The 23,168-nt window shown below is 41.3% G+C and overlaps 1 protein-coding gene across 4 annotated transcripts in view; it reads left to right on the top strand.

Moving 5' to 3' along the window:
• Nucleotides 1-23,168, top strand: part of plcb1 (phospholipase C beta 1) — a 954,845-nt gene that overhangs the window by 868,101 nt on the left and 63,576 nt on the right. For all 4 annotated transcript variants that reach the window (XM_072265525.1, XM_072265524.1, XM_072265527.1 and 1 more), the window contains 4 exons: nt 8,054-8,234; nt 12,811-12,887; nt 12,981-13,070; nt 20,356-20,413. In XM_072265525.1, the coding sequence (XP_072121626.1) occupies nt 8,054-8,234; nt 12,811-12,887; nt 12,981-13,070; nt 20,356-20,413 (406 nt within the window). The remainder of the gene's footprint in view (nt 1-8,053; nt 8,235-12,810; nt 12,888-12,980; nt 13,071-20,355; nt 20,414-23,168) is intronic.

Raw genomic sequence — 23,168 nt, 5'->3', positions numbered from 1 at the left:
ATTGTTCAGTCCATTTCACCAGCTAGACCATATCCTGCTGGAAACGTTGATAGTCTTCTTCACTGTCTACTACACCCATGCCATCTGCAAATTTGCTGATCCAATTCACCACATTATCATCCAAATCATTGATATAGATGACAAACAACAATGGACCAACACTAATGCGTGTGGCACACCACTAGTCACAGACCTTCAGTCAGAGAGGCAACCATCTACTACCACTGTCTGCTTCTACTGCACAGCCAATGTCTAATCTAATTTACCCACTACCTCATCTCGAATGCCAAGCAATTGAACCTTCTTCACCAACTTCCTATGCGGGCCCTTGTCAAAGGCCTTCCTAAAGTTCATGTAGGCAACATGCACAGCCTTGCCTAACCTTTCCTGATAACTTAATTGACAAACTTTGTAAGATTGGTTAGGCACGACTTACTATGCACAAGGCTATGGTGACTATCCATAATCAGTCCCTGTCTAAACAAATACTTACACTGTATATCTGGTCCCTTAGAGTACCTTCCAATAACTTACCCACTACTGATACCAGGCTTTCCTGCCTATAATTTCCTGGCCTTTCTTAAACAACACTAGCAGTCCTCCAATCCTCTGGTGGCTCACACATGGCTAAGGATATTATAAATATCTCTGTTCAGGCCCCTGCAATTTCTGCACTTACCTCCCACAGGGTCCAAGGGAATATATTGTCAGAAGCTGGGGATTTATCCACCTTAATTTGCATCAAGAAAGGAAACACCTCCTCCTCTGGAATCTGTACAATCCATGACCTCGCTGCTGCATTGCCTCACGTCTGCAGACTCTGCATTCATCTCCCGAATAAATACAGATGCAAAAATTCCATTTAAGGCCTCTTCATCTCTTTTGGCTCCATTCATAGATTACCACTCTGATCTTCAAGAGAATCTATTTGGTCCCTTGCTATCCTTTTGCTCCTGATATACCTGCAGAAGCCTTTAGGATTCTCCTTCACCTTGTCTGCTCAAGTAACCTCATGCCTTCTTTTATCCCTCATGGTTTCCTCCTTAAGCATTTTCTTGCATTCTTATACTCAAGTACCTCATTTGTTCCTGCCTGCCTATACCTGCTACACACCTCCTTCTTTTTCTTATTAGATCCTCAAACCTTAATCCTTGCTTTTTATTCTGATAGGAACATACACACTCTATACTCCCAAAATTTCACTTTTGAAGGCCTCCAACTTACCAACTTACCTTTACCAGAAAAAAACCTGTCCCAATCCACACTTGCCAGTCATTTCTGTTATCATCAAAATTAGCCTTTCTCCAACATATAATCTCAACATGAGGACCAGACCTACCTTTTCCTTAATTACATTGAAACTAATAGCATTATGATTACCAGATGCCAACTGTTTCCCTACACCTGCCCTGTCTCATTCCTTAATAGGAGATCTAGTATCGCACACTGTCCAGTTGGGACTTCTATGAACTGATTAAGGAAATTTTCCTGAACATATTTAAGAAACTTTATCCCATCCAGCTCTTTTACAGTATGAAAGTCCCTGTCAATATGTGGAAAGTTAATATCACCTACTCTCACAACCTTATGTTTCTTGTAACACACATCAAAGTTGCTGGTGAACGCAGCAGGCCAGGCAGCATCTCTAGGAAGAGGTACAGTGGACGTTTCGGGCCAAGACCCCAACCTTGACTGTACCTCTTCCTAGAGATGCTGCCTGGCCTGCTGCGTTCACCAGCAACTTTGATGTGTGTTGCTTGAATTTCCAGCATCTGCAGAATTCCTCGTGTTTGCTTATGCTTCTTGCAACAGTTTGTAATCTCTCCACAAATTTGCTTCTCTGAAACCCACGGACTGTGGGTATTCTATAATATAATCTCATTAATATGGTCATGCCTTTCTTATTCCTCAGTTCTATCCATAAATCCTCACAAGACAAGCTCTCCAGTCTCTCCTGACTGAGGATTGCCGTGAAATTTTCCTGACTAGTAATGCCACCATCCCCCTTTAATCCCTCCTGTTCTATCATGTCTAAAACAATGGAACCCCATAACATTGAGCTGTAGGTCCTGCCCCCCCCCCCCACCGTAACCATAAGAGCATAAGATATTGGAGCAGATCCATTATCGCTCAGCCCCAATTTCCTACCTTCTCCCAGTCTTCCTTCATGTCCCGACTAATCAAGAATCTGTCAACCTCTGCCTCAAATATACCCAATGACATAGCCTCCACAACTGCCTGTGGCAGCAAATTCCACAGATTCACCACTCACTGGCTAAAGAAATTCCTCATCATCTCCATTCTAAATGGACATCCCTCTATTCTTAGATTCCCTCACCATAGGAAACAGCCACTCTACTGAGGCCTTTCAAAGAGATCTTCCCCCATTCTTCTGAATTCCAGTGAGTACAAGCCCAGAACAATCAAACACTCTTTTCAATCCTGGAATTATTTTTGTGAACCTACTTTCAACCCTCTCCAATGTGATCACATCCTTTCTTAGGTAAGTGGTCCAAAACTACTTAAGATACTTTAACTGAGGCCTCACCAGTGCTTATAAAGCCTTCCAAATTGCTTCTCTTTCAATCAATTTTGGCCAGTTCCGATCTCATTCCTCTGTAATTACTTTTACTCCACTGTAATACTGATACATCTGACTTTAGCTTCTCCTTCTCAAATTGCAGGGTGAATTCTATCATATTATGATCATTAGCCGCAACTGGTTCCTTTCCCTTAAGCTCTTTAATCAATTCTGGTTCATTGCACAACACGCAATCCAGGATAGCTGATCCCCTAGTGGGCTCAACCACGAGCTGCTCTAAAAAAAACCCATCTGATTCCCCCTCTTGTGATCAAGCACCAACTTGATTTTCTCAATCTACCTACATATTGAAATCCCCCATGATTCTTGTAACATTACCCTTTTGACATGCATTTTCTATCTCCCGTTGTAATTTGTAGACCACATCGTTCTACTATTTGAGGTCTGTATATAACTCCCATTAGGGTCTTTTTATCCTTGCAGTTTCTTAGCTCTACCCACAATGATTCTACACCTTCAAACCCCTTGTCACCTCTTTCTAATGATTTAATTTCATTTTTTACTAACAAAACCTCCATGCCCCCTCTGCCTTCCTGCCTGTCCTTTCAATACAATGTGCATCTTTGGATGTTTAACTCTCAGCTAAAATCTCCTTTCAGCCATAATTCACTGATGCCCACAACATCATACCTGCTAATCTGCTACTGTGCTTCAAGTTCCATATACTACATGCATTCAAGTATAACACCTTCTGTCCTGTATTCGTCACCCTTTTTGATTTTGTATCCCTTTTACATTGCAAATCATCCTATTGATTGCAATTTTGTCCTATCATCTGCCTGTCCTTGCTAGTAATCTCACCACACCTCTGTTTGTAAACTAACTACACCATCCTCAGCCTTATCACTCTGGTTCCCATTGCCCTGTCAAATTAGTTTAAACCCTCCCCAACAGCTCTAGCAAACCTGTCTGAAAAGATATTGGTCCCCCTTGGGTTCAGATATAACCCAAACCTCTTGTGCAGGTTGTACCTTCCCCAGAAGAGATTCCAATGATCCAGAAATCTGAACCCCTGCCCCCTCAGTTCCTCAGCCCAGTCTGTCAAATTATTAAATCATCCTGTCCTTACCCTTACTGGCACGTGGCACAGGCAGCAATCCAGAGATTACTACCCTGGAGGTCCCACTTTTCTGCTTTGTACTTAACTCCTTAAAATCTCTCTTCAGGACCTTATCACTTTTCCTACCTATGTCATTGGTTCCAATATGTACCAAGACTTCTGGCTGCTCCCCCTCCCCCTTTAGAATGCCGTGGACCCGAACTAAGACATCCCTGACCCTGGCACCTGGGGGGCAACATGCCATTTGGGTATCTCTACCGTGTCCACAGAATCTTGTCTCTGTTCCTCGAAGGTATCTCCTATCACTACTGCAGTCCTCTTCACCCCTCTTCTCTTCTGAGCCGCAGCACCAGATTCAGTGCCAGGGACCCAGTCACTGCAGCTCCTCCCCAGTAGGTCATCCCCTCCAACAGTATCCAAGGTGATATACTTATTATTGACGGAATGGCCACAGGGGTACTCTGCGATGGCTATCCACTTCCCTTCCTTCTCCTGACAGTCACCCAGTTACCTGCCTCCTGCAACCTAGGAGAGACAACCACCCTATAGCTCCGACCTATCACCTCCTCACTCTTCCATATGAGCCGAAGGTCACCCAGCTGTAGCTCCAGTTCCTTAACACGTTCTCTGAGGAGCTGCAGTTTGGTGCACCTGGTGCAGATGTAGTTATCCTGGAAGCTAGAAGTCTCCCAGATCTCCCACGTCCCACATACACAGAATAAAACACAGCCCTTGGAGCCATTCTCACTGCACAAGCTGTGCCCTAACAGACGAGAAATGCAGAATAAAGAAGAAATTTACCAGATACTTACCTCGCGGAAGCCTGATGAGCCAAAGTCACTCCAACACTGGCCCACTCACACAATGGACACTCCACATGTGATCCATGTCCCAAGTTCATCCACCTTTCCTACAATGTCCTTGCATTGAAATATACACAACTGAGAACAATAGTTCCACTATGCTCAACCTTCCAATTCCTGACGTTTATGTAGGCTTAGCAACATCCTTCTCCACAACCACGCCACTCTTTGTTCTGGCATTCTTCTTCCCATCCCCCTGCAACTCGAATTTAAACCCCACCGTGCAGCACTAGCAAACGTTCCTGCTGGGATGTTAATTCTCCCTCCGCTTCAGATGCAAGCCATCCCTCCTGTACAGGTCCCACCTTCCCTGTAAGAGAGTGATCCGAAAATCTGAAGCCCTCCCTCCTGCACCATCTCCTTAGCCCTGTGTTAAACTGCACGATCTTCCTATTTCTGGCCTCACTAGCTTGTGGCACGGGTAGCAATTCTGAGATCACAACACTGGAGGTCCTGTCCTTTAACTTAGCACCCAACTCCCTCAAGTCACTTTGCAGGACCTCATCACCCTTCCTACCCATGTCATTGGACCATGACCTCTGGCTGCTCACCCTCCTACTTAATAATGCTGTGGACTGAATCTGACCCTGGCACCTGGGAGACAACATACCATCTGGGAATCTCATTTTTATCAACAGAACATCCTTTCCGTTCCCATAACCTCTGAATCCTCTATCATTACAGCTCCCCGCTTCCCTTCTGAGCCAAAGAGCCAGACTCAGTGCCAGAGAATTGTCCCCTGCAGCTTTCCTCTGCTGGATCATTCCCCCCAACAGTATCTAAAGCAGTATGCCCATTATGAGGGGATCAGTCACAGGGGCACTCGGCACGGGCTGCCTATCCCCTGCCCCCTCCTGTCAATCACCCAGTTAATCTGTGTGCTGCACCTTGAATGTAATTACCTCCTTGTGTGTCTTGTCTATCTAACCCTCAGCCTCCCGAGTGATTTGAGGCTCATCCAGTTCCAGCTCCAACTGCTTAGCACAGTCCGTTAGAAGTTGTGGCTGGATGCACTTCTTGCAGGTGTAGTCAACAAGGACACTGGAGTTCTCCCCAGCTTCTCAAATCCCTCAAAAGGAGCATTCCAGTATCCTGTCAGGCATCTTCAGTGCTCGAAATGTGCAATTAGAAATAAAGAAAGAATGTAACAAAAAAAAATCTACCTGCGGCCTTGCCTCTCTCCTCTCCAAAGCCTTGATGAACCAAAGCCTCAACTCCCCACTCCAACAATGGCCACTCCACTTAATTATGCACAATCCAATGTCTCCTGAGGACAGTGGTATGCAAAATGTGCCAACTGACCTGCACACTGCTTTTAAACTCTCTCTCCCACCAAGCAGTCCACTGTCTCCTCAGGACCGTGGCATGCAATATGTGCTGACTGCCCCACTCGCTTCTTTTAAACTCTCTCTACCTCCAAGCAATCCGGTGTCTCCCCGGGACTGTGACGCACAAAAGTTGTCCAGAATTAGCTTAAATAAATGCTCCCCGAAAGAAAATGACCAGAGCTAATTTTAACTTTGTAAACCAGGATGAAACAATAATTGGACGAGATTTATGATGAACTACCAACTCGCTGATGCTCATTTTCACTGAGCAAATTAAAATTAACAACCTGTTCTTTTGTATTTCCCAGTGGTAAAATAACTCTGCACTTACTCTATTTTCATTCCTATTTGTTCCTCTCTCTTTCCACATGTTGATGGACTTACTGTGTATGTGCAGCAATTTCACTTGTCTTATTGTGTGTGTGTGTGTGTGTGTGTACGCACGTGTTGCACATGTTCTTAATAACATCATTTGATTTGTTTTCTTCCATCTCTCTGTTTTGTCTTTTCTGCTTTTAAATAATTTACCTCATTGAAAAGTGTAAGATCTTTTTGAAGATGACATTGTGCTAATTAATAAACTTTCACTTAGTAAGACATTTCAGTGGGGCTTTGTAATTAAATAAAGAATGACATGGGGTCACACAGAGAAGATATTAGGATAAGGATCCAAAAGGTACGTTTGTAGAATAATACTAGAGGAGGAAAGAGAAACATAGAAAGTCAGAGAGAGAATTGTATTACTTAGGGCCAAGGCAGCTGAAAACACAAACTAAAAAGAGGAGTAATTAAAATCGAGGCTGCAAATAGAGGTTAATTGAAGGAACACAGATATTTCAATGTTATAGAGCTGAAGGAGAATGTAGAATTAGGGAGAGTCAAAATGAACCAGGACTACAAAATGCAAATAACAGTACAGTGCCTTGAAATCAGTGTATTTCTGGCAGAGGCTAGCAGGTTTTTATCCAGAATCTCTCTGTATTTAGCAGCATTCATCTTCCCATCAATCCTGACCAGATTTCCAGAGTCTGCTGCCGAAAAGCATCGACGTAGCATGATGCTACCTCCACCTTACTTTACAGTAGGGATGGTGTTACCTGGCTGATGAGCAATATTACATTTACGCCACACGTACTGCTTACTTTTGAGGCCAAGAAGATCCATTTTAGTCTCATCTGACCACAAGACCTTCTTCCACATCTTTACATTATCTTCGAAATGACACTTTGCAAAGTCTTTATGGGCAAAGATAATTTTTTTTTTAGCCGGGTCTTTTTCCTTACCACTCTTCCATAAATACTCTTTTCATGCAAGGCCTTAGAGATTGTGGAACCATGAACTTCATCTCCAGTTGCAGACACGGACTTCTGCAGCTCACACAGAGTGACTGTTGGCATCACAGTATCCTCTCTTACAAGTGCCATTCTTCTCTGGTGACTAAGTTGAGAGAGACAGCCTGATGCAGGCAGTGTGGCTGTGGTTTCATATTTTTCCTGCTTTTTAATGATGGACTGCATTGAACTCTGAGGTACATTCAGTGCCTTTAAGATGGTCTTGTACTGTTCCCCAGATTTGTACTTCTCTACTGCCATTTCCCAGACTTGTCTAGAATGCTCTTTTGTCTTCATTTGGTTTAGCTTGTTGAAAATCTACCATGATGTTGGACCTTACAGAGAAAGGTGATATTTATATTATGGAATTTATTGAAAACAGGAGATCCTCCAATTTTCTACATCAATAAATTGAGTGTTGGTAAGGTAATATATAGTATTATACCCAATGAAAGTTGGAGTAGTAATTACAAAGAGGAAGAATACTTTTTCTGTCTCACAATTATAGTTTTTAATTTTTAGAAAATTCTTAACAGGTTTTCAAATTTTTCTTTTGATTTGATATGATGCACAATGTTTTGTAGATTAGCTCAAAATTCCTACTTCAATATATTTTACGTTTAGAAAATGAAGGCACAGTGCTGGAATTCTTTATCAGAGCTTAGTTTAATGATGCCTGATAAGCAACAGCATAACCACTCTACCTCTTTCAGATATCACTTCTGAAGCGAACATACAATATATGTGTGAGATCAGTTTTTGTAATGCAGTATCAGGTGATTCTGTAGTGAGAAGTAATTTATCTTATTTTTTAACATTATCTTTTGTAATAATACAAGTGCATCTTGATTTTTTTTCTTTCATGACAGGCCTGAATCAGCAAGTCCAGATCATGCAAGCTCAACAATTGAGAAGGAACTTTCTGCCCTTGATGCAGAAATGACACAAAAGTTAGCCGAGCTCAAGGAACAACAACAGCAGCAGTTGCTGAACCTACGACAGGAGCAGTATTACAGTGAAAAATATCAGAAGCGTGAACACGTTAAGCAGGTGGGGACAAGTGCTGTTCAGTAGTTTGTGTCCCGTAGGTATGCAAGTTCAGATTTTGTTTGCAGTCATTTTGCTTGTTCTTTACAAATGAAGATCTTTCAAGTGGACAGTTACTAATAAATGTAATGCATGTTAACAGATGTGCTGATGGTGGTAATGTGATGGAAAACTACAGTTTGCTTAGAACTAAAATTCACTTCAGTCTCAGTCACAAATGAGCAGGTGCTGCTCATTTTAATCCTTGAAAATGTTAAGTTCGAACTCCTCGGTCAGCTAATGCCACAATCAGCCCTGTAGACAGGGCTGGGTTCATGGAGCTGACCTTCATTCAACAGTGGCACAAGGTGTGGTGTGGGGGGGGGGGTGGTAGTTCAGGGAGCAGGGATAGCTTGAGGACAGTGGTCATGTTGTTCTTGGACTTTGACTTGGATTTCTGTTCAAACAGTTTAGACACCAAACAAACGAAGATGTATTCAGTTCATGTGTAGGTTTGGCTTCATCCAGAAAGTTGACACTGCCACTTTTGTAGTATCCAAGCTCATTCAATGTAGGAGAGCATAAGATGTTGAAATCAGATCTAGGTCTATTCCTGAGGCTAGCCTGAATCAAAGTCATTCTTTTAATTAACTGTTGTACATTGCCCACCAGTCCATCATTTGAACACCACTAGGTTTAGGAACAGTTACCACCCCTCAACCATCAAAGGGGATAACTTCACTCAGCTTCACTTGCCCCATCATTGAAACGTTCCCGCAAGCTCACTTTCGTAGACTCTTCATCTCATGTTCTCAATATTTATTGTCTATTTATTTTCTGTTATTATTATTATTATTTCTTCATTTTTGTATTTGCACAGTTTGTTGCCTTCTGCACTCTGGTTGAACACCCAGGTTGGGCAGTATTTCATTGATTTTGTTACGGTTGTTATTCTGTAGATTGATTGAGTATGCCTACAAGAAAATGAATATTGTGCCATATATGCATTTTGGTGTTAAATTTACTTTGAACTTTGATTTACTCACCACCCATAAGTGTCTTCAAGGAAGTAATGATTAGCTACCTTCTTGAAATGCATGTCCTTCATTATTTAGACCTTGCACAGCTGAAGTACTGGTGATGGGTTTCCAGGGTAATAATTGAAGGATTACAGTTACATTCCTTTGTATCTTATCCCCTTGCTCTCTCAGTTATCTCAAAGATCTTTATGTGCAGTTAATATTCAATTGGAGCAATTATTGTTGCATAGACATTCACAACAGAAGGTGGAAGAGGTTACCAGCTTGAAGGATGCCCTCAATCTAACGAGAACGAGTACTTACAGTGTATTTAGTATTGGTATTCTCAGCACCAACTCGTGCCATGGTGGAGGGAATAATTATTTGGGCAGTGGCAGGCTGTTTTGTCCTGTATGTATCAAGCTTCTAGATAGCTGTTAAGTAGAGAGTGTTTCTGATTTGTGCCTTGTAGATGCTGGAGAGATAGTCACTTGCCACAGAAAACTTGATCTTGTGGCCATGATGCTTATGAAGAAAGTCAAGTTGAGTTTCTGGTCAGTGGTGATCTCCAGAATATTGATGATGGAGATATAATGTAGGTAGTTCAATTAAACACCAACGGGAGATGGTTAGTTTCTCTCTTTACCCCAATGCCAAATCTGCAATGGGTGCAAGTGTTGAAGAAATAAAGCTAGGGTAGAAACTACCTTTTTGCCCTCTGAACCAAAATAAATACACATCTAAACCGGGCGATCTTTGTATTGAGACCTTGAAGTAAATGTTGGCCCAATCTCAAATAGCAGGGACACCTAAAGAAATGTTGCATTTTCAGAGGAGGCACCCTTCAGGTGAGATGTTATATACTCCTGGTTGGATGGCATTATTTGAAGAAGACAGCAGTCCTTGACCAATCAGTTTGGAGTACTAAATCAGATTTTCTGTTCCCTTATCAAATTTCAGTTTGTGCAAACTAGTCAGCATATTTTTCTGTACTTCAAAAGAAAGTTCATTGTTGTTAGTAGTAGTAGTAGTAGTCATACTTTATTGATCCCGGGGGAAACTGCTTTTCGTTACAGTTGCACCATAAATAATAAATAGTAATAGAACCTAGTTAAATAGTAATATGTAAATTATGCCGGTAAATTATGAAATAAGTCCAGGACCAGCCTATTGGCACAGGGTGTCTGACCCTCCAAGGGGGGAATTGTGAAGTTTGATGGCCACAGGCAGGAATGACTTCCTATGATGCTCTGTGTTGCATCTCGGTGGAATGAGTCTCTAGCTGAATGTACTCCTGTGCCCACCCAGTACATTATGTAGTGGATGGGAGACATTGACCAAGATGGCATGCAACTTAGACAGCATCCTCTTTTCAGACACTACCATGAGAGAGTCCAGTTCCATCCCCACAACATCACTGGCCTTCCGAATGGTTTGTTGATTCTGTTGGTGTCTGCTACCCTCAGCTTGCTGCCCCAGCACACAACAGCAAACATGATCGCACTGGCCACCACAGACTCGTAGAACATCCCCAGCATCGTCCGGCAGATGTTAAAGGACCTCAGTGTCCTCAGGAAATAGAGACGGCTCTGACCCTTCTTGTAGACAGCCTCAGTGTTCTTTGACCAGTCCAGTTTATTGTCAATTCGTATCCCCAGGTATTTGTAATCCTGGCTCATGGTTGCGGGGCATCTTGTAATCATGAAAGTTGTTATATAATATTAAGTACATTCCCTCTTTGTCACCACAAGCAATACAGTCCCTACTCTTGCAATGGATGTCCTTATATGGGTTGTTCTCCAAAGCAGTAACAACCTCTCTTTAAGCTAAGACTGAAAGGAATGTTCCTCATGACTGTTGTGTCACATTCTCATATGGCCTCAGGGTTTAAAAGAGATTGGAAATTCCATTCAATTTTTGTTAATTTTATATTATGACAGTAGCTGCTGTATATTCATACTCACAAGGAATAATATTGAGATCATACCAGCCCAGATATTTAAATAATTTGCAGTGTCCATGAAAGGAAACTTACTCCCACTAGACTGGGATGAATACAAGCTATAGGCATTATTGTCGCCAGACGTATTTCTACTGCCACCACCCATTAAGTTCCTCTCCACTCCCACTGTTGTGCATTGTTACAGATGTGATTCGTGAGCTGTATCTTTCATTTCAGCCTGAGCCACATTGTGACTGACAAATTTCCCAAAGATAATTTCTCAAAAATCATTCCCTCTGAAGGCAGTGCAGAATGACAACTCAACGTCTGTTCTCCAGTGGGACAACTGAAAATGGCACTGAAACCAATTCATCCAATGTACTTTAACTCACTGTTTCCTGAATATTTTTTACTGAACAATATTTTTTGGTTCTATGGCCTCTGGAGAAATTAAAAGCAATTGAAATTGTGAACCGACAAAGTTACCTTACCACTTTTTGGCATCTGTTGCTACGTGCTCCCAAAATTGCACGGTCCCTTCTCCAATCTTTTGGTCATAACTTCTTCCCATTAATTCTTTACTAGCGAAAAGCTTCTTCTCAAATCCTATTGACCTCATCTTTTCAATACTGGCTCTGGTATCACATCTATCTTTCTCTTGCTCCTCACTCCTTAATCTCCACCATGAGTTGTTCTCAGTTCAATCTCCTTAATTCCATCGAAGCCTGTTGTTCACCCCCACCTCCTCTTCACATTAACCATTCATTATTGGTGGATCAATTTTGAGTGTTCTCCTTTTTCTCCTCATAAAAATATGGAAATTTGATTTGAACTACTGCAATATTAGTCCAAATATTACAGTTGCAGAGAGTCCAGCTGCATCTGCCCTTGGTTAGATTACTGCTGTGGCCTTGAACTCCAATCTTCAGTTTTTGTCCACAGAAACCCTGAAGATGTGAGCTGGTAACAGAGAAATCAGGGAACCAGGGAGTCATCCAGTCTGTCTCAAGGATTAAAAAAGTAAAGACAGAGAGGATGGGGAAAACCCAGTGGCAATACAGGTAGATGAAGGAAATAATGACTGGAAAAAAAAGATAAAGGTACAGTGAATAAAGAGAAACTAGAAAATGAAAGGAAAAGAAAAATAAATTTGGTATGTTTGAAACATTGCTGAATGTAATTCCAAACTTCCAATAATCAATTTATGGGTGAATGAGACTGATAAACAGTTATTAACACTTAATATGACATAATAAAGTTAATCATACATGAGCAGGCAAAACTTTATATGCAGTCAAGTTTAATAATTAATTATTGAATAACTGCAGCAACTTTCTTAAACCTGCTCAATAGGTTGGAGGTGAGATGCTGTTTACACAAAGTTAACAGAAATGTACCATATTTCAGATTGTAATGTTTGGACATTTATATACCAGCTCGTGTACTGAGGCTGAAGAATTTCACCACGCTTGCCAGTATTTTGACAGTAAACTCAGTTCCATTGTGCTTGCATTTTACTGAAATATAAGGTTAAGCAAAATGTTATAAAGGACATTTTTGGAAGTAATTTTCTTCATTGTAAGTGACACAGCTGTGAAGTTCACCCACCATTGATAAGCACATTTTGTTTTTTTCACAGCTGGTACAGAAGCTCACAGAGGTCGCTGAGGAATGCCAAACCAACCAGTTAAAGAAGTTAAAAGAACTCTGTGAAAAGTGAGCCTCCTACACCATACTCTGATATCTTTATTATTATAAATCTCAGCCAGAGAATCAAAGTAAATAGAATTTCTCATGTTTAATTTACAGGGAAAAGAAAGAATTGAAGAAGAAAATGGACAAAAAGCGTCAGGAGAAGATCAGCGAGGTGAAATCAAAAGACAAAAACCAAATGGAGGAGTGAGTCTTTCAATCTTTTATATGCATTGTTGTAATAATTAATGCAAACTCCATGGAGGTCTATGATCTCAGCAATATTGCCAGCAAAGACCTATATCTTAATAAAAGAAAAGAAATTGTAAATAGTAAACACAGAGAAATTTTGAAGATGCTGGAAATCTAAATAAACACACACAAAATGCTGGAGGAACTCAACAGGTCAGGCAGCATCTATGGAACTGAATACACAGTCGATGTTTCGGGCCAAGATTCTTCTTCAGGACTGGAGAGTAAGGGGGAAGACACCAGAATAAAAAGGTGGGGGGAAGGGAAGGAAGATAACTATAAGGTGATAGGTGAAGCAATGTGGATTGGAAAGATAAAGGGCTGGAGATGAAGGAATCTGATAGGTGAGGAGAGTTGAACATAGGAGAAAGGGAAGAAGGAGGGGACACCAGGAAGATGTGATAGGCAGGTGAGAAGAAGCAAAAGGCCAGAGTGGGGAATAGAAGAAGAGGGGATGGGGAGGGGAAAAACTTGCCAGAAGGAGAAATGGTTATTCATGCCATCGGGTTGGAGGCTATCCAGATGGAATATCAGGTGTTGCTCCTCTACCCTGAAAGCGGCCTCACTGTAGCACGAGAGGAGGCAATAAACCAGCATGTTGGAATAGGAATGGGAATTAGAATTAAAATGGTTGGCCACCAGGAAATTCCACTTTTGGCAGCTGGAGCAGAGGTGCTTGACAAAGCGGTCCCCCAATTTATCACAGGTCTCACTAATGTAGAGGGGGCCGCATTGGGAGCACCGGATACAATAGACAGCCTCAACAGATTTGCAAGTGAAGAGTTGCCTCACCTGGAAGGTCATTTTGGGGCCCTAAGTGGAGGTGAGGGAGGAGATGAGTGGGCAGGTGTAGCACTTTGGCTGCTTGCAGGGATCTGCCAGCAGGAAGATTAGTGGGGATGGACAAATGAACAAAGGAATCACTGAGAGATGGATGCAAACACGAGGAATTCTGCAGATGCTGGAAATGCAAGCAACACACATCAACGTTGCTGCAGCTTTGATGCGTGTTACTGAGAGATGGATTCCTGCAGAAAGCAGAGATGGGGGAGAGGTAAAGATGTGTTTAGTGGTACAGTTGTATACTGCATACATACTTTGATAATATATGTACCTTAAACCTTGGAACTTGGATCTCTTTAGAGATGGTGAAAGTTGTGGAGAATGATGTGTTGGATGTGGAAGCTCATGGGGTGGTAGGCTAGGACAAGTGGAACTCTATCCCTGTTCAGGCTGGATGAGCACAGATGTCTGGGAAAGAGAGAAGATGCAGGCAAGGGCAACATCAATGGTGGAGGAAGGGATACCCCGTTCTTTGAAGAAGGAGGGCATCTCTGATGTCCTGGAAAGTAAAACCTCATCCTGGGAACAAATGCAGCAGAGATGAAGGCCCTGAGAAAAAAGGGTAGCACTTGTAATTGTAAATTGGTTGATTATCGTAACATGTGCAGTGAAAAACGTGTCCTTCCTACTGTCCATACAGATCTATTCATTACAATGGTGCGTTAAGGTAGAGCAATAGCAGAGTGCAGAATAAACTGTTACAGTACAAAGAAAGAACAAGGCAGGTAGACAGTGAGGTGCAAGATCACAATTAAGTGAAGAGTGCATCTTATTGTACCCAGGGAAGCATTCATCCCCAGCACCATTGATGTAAATAGAAGCATCTGCACCACCCCTGAAGTCAATGACCACCTCTTTTGTTTTGCTGACATTGAAGGAAAGGTTGTTGTCATGGCACCAGGCCACTAAGCACTGTATCTCATCCCTGTACTCTGACTCATCATTATTTGAAATGCAGCCAACAGCCATATCATCTGCAAACTTGTAGATGGAGTTAGAGCAGAATCTGGCCAAGCAGACATATAACTGTACTGGGAGTAGAGTAAAGGGATGAGGATGCAGCCTTGTGGGGTGCTAGTGTTGAGAATAATTGTGGCAGAGGTTTTGCCCTCTCCTTACTGAATATGGTTTGTTGATCGGGAAGTCAAGAATCTAGTTGCAAAGGGAAGTGTTGAGTACCAGGTTTAGGAATTTACAGATGAATTCGTTTGGATTTATAGTATTGATACTATAAAGCCAGGAAGAATTCTTAAGCACCTGCATCCTCATAATACACCATTTGAATCACTCCAGGGACTTGAGTTAAAACATTTTTAGCAGCCTACTATTCTTTTTTCCCAATGGCCAAAATTTCTGTGAAAGTCAGAAAAGTCCCCCACCTAAAACTACTGCTTTTCCAAATGTTTAATTCCTTTGGACAGCAAAAGGCAACTTTTGAGTGACTTCTGTGGAACTAAGTATCTTGTTTGAACATTTCCTGTCTCAGAGAATGAAACTCCTAGGCGATTTTAATTCAACTTGAAAGCAACATTTTTAATTACAGTTGCTGCAAAGCTAATGAAGATAAGGTGGTCAAAATCCCAAACAGTAGAAAACAAAATGAATCTTTTTAATTTGCAGAATTACCATTTGAATCATAATTTGAAGACTTTTTAAAATTACATTTGATACTTCTTCAGTCATATTTAAAGAAAGAGGAATGTCTTCAGCAATGTTCAAAGACTTGTTTTTTTGATGCAGGGGTTAATGCAGTCTCTGAATAATCACATTAGTTTGGTGTCCATGAGTCACTACATTGTCCTCAGCAAGCAACTCCCACACTTCAATTAAATACCTCAATCAGTGACCCTAATATTTAAAATGGACATGAACAGTTCTAATGCTTTATTCACCTCAGACAAATGGAAATCATTTTCTTCAATACAGGGCACAGCTATAGATTTAGGGTTGCCTGTTGACAGCTCCCAAGCTTATCTTCTTTAATCATTGTGTTCTCACAATGAGCCAGAGGGCTTGCCGTAATCCTGATGAAAATTGCATGTACCATTTTACAGCCTTATTATTCTGAACCCTGCGCTTGTGATGGAGCACCATTTTGGGGGAAAGTAGACATAGAAGAGATCCTGAGGCAATGTGAGCTGTTCCTTTCATCAGTGTCTTGAAGTGTCTTTCTTTCACTTCACCAGGATAGCATCCAATTTTTTCCCATGTAGTTATTTTCATCAGTCACTGGCACAAAAAATGCAGGCACTGTATAACAGGTGGGAGCAAAACCTTAGGTTACCATCATAGATGTTTCCTTTTCATGAAAATGTTTGCATGGTCACTGTTGGCTATGATCTACAGTATTGACCCTTTTGTGTGTACCAAGTTGCTTTTAGCCATCCAATAACAGTATATTGTAGATGTCGGAAATCTGAGAAAGAAAAAGCAGGATATGCTGGAGATATTCAGCAAGGCAGAAATAGGATTAATGTTTCAATCGATGACTTCAGTTGAATGCAAAAATTTGAAGGTAAAAGGAGCCTTAGCTTGCAGATAAGGGTGTCTGGGGACACAACAGACGCTGGAGGTGCTCCCTGGCCCGCAGAGTTCTTCCAGTGATGCACCAGATCCCAGCACCTGCGGCCTCTTGGGGGTGTTGGTCAAAACTAAAGGGAAGGTCGATGTGATGGAGGGGTTGGATGGTGGAGACAGGAGAGATTAAATAGTAAACACGGTGATGAATTACTTAGATCTAACCATGATGTGGTTCTAATTCAGTGAACATTATAAAAGCACGTTCTTTTAATAAGCTAAGAAGGCGATGCTGAGAAGAAAACAATGGGAAATCAAAACAAAATGTTCAAAACACTCTGCAGGAATAATAGCTTCTTCGAAGAGAAACACAGAATTATAGGCAGCTTGGGGAGGAGGTTTACTCAAATCACCTTTCACCAGAAATGGAGAAAGTTAAAAAGGAAACACATCTTATATTACAAGAAAGGGGGAGAGGAAAAGAGACATGTGATATAGTGGAAATCAAAAAAGACACAAATGGAGGTGCTTCTGGCTGAAAGAAGGTGAAGGTTTGTCTGGAGAAAGTACAAATGAGAAGCAATGAAAAAAAATTCAGAAAAGATGAAACGAAACAGCTGAGGACATGGCTTGCTTTCAAGTTACACTTTATAGATTCAACAAGAGGTGCCAAAACCCATCAGAGGGTAACTCCTTACTCTATGCATTGAGTCCTATCTGCAATCTTTCCATTATCCATTCCTTACTGACATGAGCTTTATACTTTACTGTCGCCAAACAATTGATACTAGAATGTACAATCATCACAGCGATATTTGATTCTACGCTTCGCGTTCCCTGGAGTACAGATTGATAGTAAATATTAAAAATTTAAATTATAGATCATAAATAGAAAATAGAAAAGGGAAAGTAAGGTAGTGCAAAAAAACCAAGATGCAGGTCCGGATATTTGGAGGGTACAGCCCAGATCCGGGTCAGGATCCGTGCAGCAGTTTTATCACAGTTGGAAAGAAGCTGTTCCCAAATCTGGCCGTACAAGTCTTCAAGCTCCTGAGTCTTCTCCCGGAGGGAAGAGGGGCAAAAAGTGTGTTGGCTGGGTGGGTCGTGTCCTTGATTATCCTGGCAGCACTGCTCCGACAGTGTGCGGTGTAAAGTGAGTCCAAGGATGGAGGATTGGTTTGTGTCATGTGCTGCGCCGTGTTCACGATCTTCTGCAGCTTCTTTCGGTCTTGGACAGGACAGCTTCCCTACCAGGTTGTGATGCACCCTAGAAGAATGCTTTCTACAGTGTATCTATAAAAATTAGTGAGGGTTTTAGGGGACAGGCCAAATTTCTTTAGTTTGCTCAGGGAGTAAAGGCGCTGATGGCAGTGAACTCTGCTTGGCTGGACCAAGTCAGGTCATTTGTGAGCTGCCAGGTATTGTTGGCATAGGCCCACTAACCACATCTCCTTTAGTCATCATCCCAAACTAACCTTGTCGAGGCCCACCTTTCCAGCCTGAGGTCCGGTAGACTCTGTCTGTGTGGTCTGATCAGCAGCAGGGCCTTCAACAGCACAGTGAGGAAGCCTTGTCCCAAAACGCCTCCAAAAGTGTTGACAGTTGGTAGAGCCCCATCACCAAGATTGTGAGGGATTTTTAATAAAACTTTAATGTCTCTGACATCCTGATATTTTACAAATCATTAAAACTGAGATATAGTGAACATGGGGAAGGTATTTTCAATAAAGGGAGAATCGAGGACAGGGTGGGGGGGCACAGTCTCAGAATAGAAGGATGTCCCTTTGGAACAGAGATCAGAAGGAATTTCTTTAGCCAGAAGGTTTATGTCAGGAGGGGAAAGATTAAATAGGAAGTTTTGGTTTTGTTTTGTTTGTGGAATAAGCCAAAGGAAGTGGTAGAAACATGTACAATAACAGCTTTTGAAAGATAGATACTGTTCATACATAGGAAAGGGTTAGAAAAATGATGGTCCAAAAATGGGCAATTGGAACTAGCTAGGCTCGGTGTTTTGGTCGTCTCAGACCAGTTGGGCCAGAGGGCATGTTTCTATGTGGCCTGACTCTTTGCCTCTAAGTTACTGGATGAGATTTTGCTGGCCATCTTTCAGATGGTCGATGTTCTACATATTATTGCCGTATATTGCATTAATAAAAGTACTCTGCTTAGATTGTGCTTCATTTCTGCAGGGTTCTCCTTCCTGTGTGCCGCAACTTAAGTGATGACACCATAGAATCCCTGGAAAAATGCCATAAATGGCTTTTTATAGTGCTTTCCAAGTGTCTGAGCAACTTTCTGAGGTCAAAGGAGGAAATGGAGAATCCACCGCAAAGCAGAATTTTTAAAATCCCCCAGGAATCTATTTTAAAATTGCGGCTATTTTATGAAGCAGAAATTAAAGGAAGCAAAATAATTTGAAATGTTCTACATTCTGCATTCATCAACCCAACAGAGCAGAACGATAGCAACAACTTATTTTTTTCTCTGTTGGGGATTGCAGGTCTGTAAACTAACTGAATGTAGCCACTTAAATAACTGACAAATAAAAGTCTTTAGAAGTTTTGATTTCCTGGGTTCCAACTGTGCTAATGGAAATCAAAGACTTTTCAAATTGGTTGTTCCATATTCAATAAATTTAGTTCTGAATTTAAGCTAATTGTTGAAAAACTAATTTATATTGAGCATCTAAACAAACTGCTGTGCATTTAAGGGGGAGATTTTTCGTTTTCATTTGTGCATGAGTTTTTTTTCTGCTTAGCCTGTTTCTATGGGAACTGTGATGTGAATTTCATTGCTCGGTCTCTGGAATGCATTCATTGCACTTTAACCCCAACACACATCTGTTCAGTTAGCAATATAACAGCTCAATATAGGCACAGTAGATGTGCTGCCATGCTGTACTATGTGGAGCTAGTGATGCTCTTATTTTAGATTGCTCATATGCATACAGGCTTTATTAGTTTACCAAAGAAAGACTATTTATTTAACTCACGGAGTACAGTTTTATGTTTTATTCAAGTTTTCTCTATTGTTCCACATGGTTAATGGGAGGCATTTGGGATGCTTGGACTCAGTGGTGGAGGTTGGGGGAATCGACCAACTAAACCTTTTATTACATGGGATATTTGCCCGTGTCCCATTTTTGATTGTTTTAATCCATCCCTATCCCTGTAAAATTCAAAAACGCAAGAGATTCTGTAGATGCAGGAAATCCGGAGTAACACGCACAAAGTGCTGGAGATCAGGCAGCAACTATGTAAAGGAATAAAGAGTCAACATTTTAGGCCAAGACCCTTCATCAGGACGTCAACTCTTTATTCCTTTCCATAAATGCTGCCTGACCAGCTGAGTTCCTCTGGCATTTTGGGGGTGTTGCCCTGTAAAATTTAATCCTATTCTCACCCTCCATTTCCTAACTGAAATATTTTGGAAGAATTAATTATTCTTTCTAAGGATGCTAGTTTCTTGTGTGTAATTTTGTCATAAATGATTAATGTTGTTTTATTCTTTTGGGGATGATGGCAAACTTCTTGAATTGCAAGTTCAGTGGCCTGGATTGGATCATTATACTAACATCATTTCAAAGTTTCAAAGTAAATTTTATTATAAAACTACAGATATGTCACCATATACAACCCTGAGATTCATTTTCTTGCAGGCATACTCAATACATCCAATAACCATAATAGGATCAGTGAAGGACCTCCTTACAGGATATGGACATCCAGATAGCACAAATAATTCATTGTTTTTTGAGGAAATCCTTGAATTTATCTGCATATTGCTGTGCTAGAGATTAATGGAACCATGTGAAAAAAGATGTTTGATAAAAGCAAAGTAACTGACTAGGAATGTGTGACTAATTACTGACTTGTTGCAGGGAAAAGACCGAAATTATTAGAGCCTACATCCATGAAGTAGTGCAGTCTATCAAAAGGGTAAGTACAAAGTATTTTCATACACTTTCCCCAGCTGAGTCACATTGACCTTTTTTTTTAAATGAATATTTGCTATTATCGGAAGCCCGTGCTTGGGATAGAGCCTATATCTATTTTTATTTCTGTATAACTCATCCATGTCAAAGATACCGTGGTCAGAAGTAAGGATAAGTGCTATTTGCACACTCTGGATGTATTAAGATCACAGACTAGTTTTATTGGTTGAAGGGGTGATGCCATGAGGATATGCACCTCAGTTGTGTCCTGGGATAATCATTCTCTCTTCATGTTTAATTCAACAGATAAATAGGGGAAGGGTAGGGCCACTTAAGGATAAAGAGGGAAACAAATGCTGGAGAGGATGTTGGTGAGGTATTTTTCATCAGTGTTTGACAAAGGGAATGGTGGTTAGGACAGGGAGATGAGTGTCAAGTGTATTGATATGTTAAGGCTTTTCAAAGTAAAGGAGGAGTTAGTGTTGGGTTTCTTAAAGAGCATTAAAGTCCCTAAGGTCTGGTGGAATGTACCCAAGGTTATCAAGAGAGGCACAAGAAGAGATTGCTGGGGTTTCAACCAAAATTGTGTCCTCTGTAGCCAAGGGCGAGGTCCCAGAGGACTGGTGAGCAGCTAGTGTTGTTCCATTATTCAAGAAGTGAATCAGGAAGAATCCAGGAAACTACAGACAGGTGAGTCTCATATCAGTATTAGGGAGGTTACTGGAGAGAATTCCTAGGGATCGTATTTATGAGCATTTGGAAAATCATGGCCTAATTAGGGAGAGCCAGCATGGCTTTGTGCAGGGAAAGTTGCATCTTACTAACTTGATTGAATTTTTTGATGAGGTGACAAGGATGATTGATGAAGGTAGAGCTGTGGATATGGTCCATATGAATCTTCACAAAACGTTTGACAAGGTCCCTCATGGGTGACTCATCCAGAAGATTAAGATGTATGGAATCCGTGGTGAATTAGTTATTTGGATTCAGAACCATCTTGCTCATAGAAAACAGAGGGTAGTGGACAAAGGGACATATTCAAGCTGGAGGTCTATGGTGAGAGGTGTTCTGTGGGGATCTGTACTGAGAACTCTGCTATTTGTGATGTATGTAATTGACCTCAGCTAAAATGTAGATGGATGCATTAGTAAGCTTGCAGTGATACAAAGATTGATGGCGTTGTGCAGGGTGTAGAAGTCTGGTAAAGAATACAGTAGGATAGAGATCAATTGCAGATCAGGGTGGAGAAATTGCAAATGGAGTTTAACCCAGCCAAATGTGAGGTTTGTACACCCTGGTAGGTCAAATATAAGGAGGGAGTACGCTGTTAAGGGCAAGACCCTTAATTTTGGTCACATCTGGAGTATTGCATACAATTCTGGTTGCTCCATTATAGTGAGGATGTTGAAGCTTTGGAGAGGGTGTAGAAAAGGTTTACCAGGATGCTGCCTGGATTAGAGAATATGTGCTATAGCGAGAGATTGGACAAAAGTTGGGTTGTTTTCTCTGGAAAGCCAGAGGCTGAGAGGAGATCTGATAGAGTTTTATAAGATTACAAGAGGCATAGATAGACAGACAGTATTTTTTTCCCGGGGGTGAAATATTTGATACAAGAGGGCATACATTCAAGGTAAGACGGGATCATTCTAAAGGAGATGTGAAGGGCAGGTTTTATTTTTCCATACAGAGAGTGGTGGGTGACTAGAATGCGCTGCTTGGATCAGTGGTAGAAGGAGCTACTTCAGAGACTTTTAAGAGATGTTTAGATTGACACATGGACGTAAGCAAAATGGAAGGATATGTAGGCAGAAGAGACTAGTTTAGATGGCCATTTGATTATTAATTTTTAAAAATGCAAACAACAGGAATTCTGCAGATGCTGGAAATTCAAGCAACACACATCAAAGTTGCTGGTGAACACAGCAGGCCAGGCAGCATCTCTAGGAAGAGGTGCAGTCGACGTTTCAGGCCGAGACCCTTCGTCTAGTCCTGACGAAGGGTCTCGGCCTGAAACGTCGACTGCACCTCTTCCTAGAGATGCTGCCTGGCCTGCTGTGTTCACCAGCAACTTTGATGTGTGTTGATTATTAATTTGATTGGTTGAGCACAACATTGTGGGCTGAAAGATCTTTGTCCTATTATACCAATTTTTGCATGCCATTCTGGCATATCATGCCATGCAGAATTATACTGAGCTTGTAAAAGAGAAACAGAATGCAGGATGTAGCATTGCAGTTGCAGAGAAAGTGCAGCGAAGGTAAATTAAGTGCAAGGACTGTGATGAGGTAGACTTGAACCTCAGGGAGATCAAGAATTCCATCTTTCCCCATTTAAGAGATCATTCAAGAGTCTGATAACTGGAGGACAGAAGCAGGTCATGAGACTGGTAGGTGGCCAACCCCAAGCATAAAGAGGCAGTAAACTGACATATTCTTATATACACATGTATTCGTTCATCAGATCACAAGGATATGAGGAATAAACCATCCGCACCTATGTGCTAATTGTTCAATATGATCGTGACTTCCCCTCATTTCCTTGTTTCCTTTTGTATTTAAATATCTTTCAACCTCTATATGTTATCCTACAGCTTTTGTATATAGTTACTTTTCTGCATAATGTTGATTGATTTATAGTGTCTTTTTAAGTCTTTATGTGCAGATAAAACTTAATCAAAATTGACTTTTATAACTGCACTGTGTCCATGGACTTATCTGATTCCAAGAATCAGACCTTGTAAGGTGTTCTGGTGACCAAAT

Source organism: Mobula birostris, chromosome 8 (genome assembly GCF_030028105.1).
Source record: "Mobula birostris isolate sMobBir1 chromosome 8, sMobBir1.hap1, whole genome shotgun sequence".
NCBI classification, from domain to species: domain Eukaryota; kingdom Metazoa; phylum Chordata; class Chondrichthyes; order Myliobatiformes; family Myliobatidae; genus Mobula; species Mobula birostris.
Note: the sequence above shows the minus strand (reverse complement) of the source record. Positions and strands in the feature narration are given on the sequence as shown.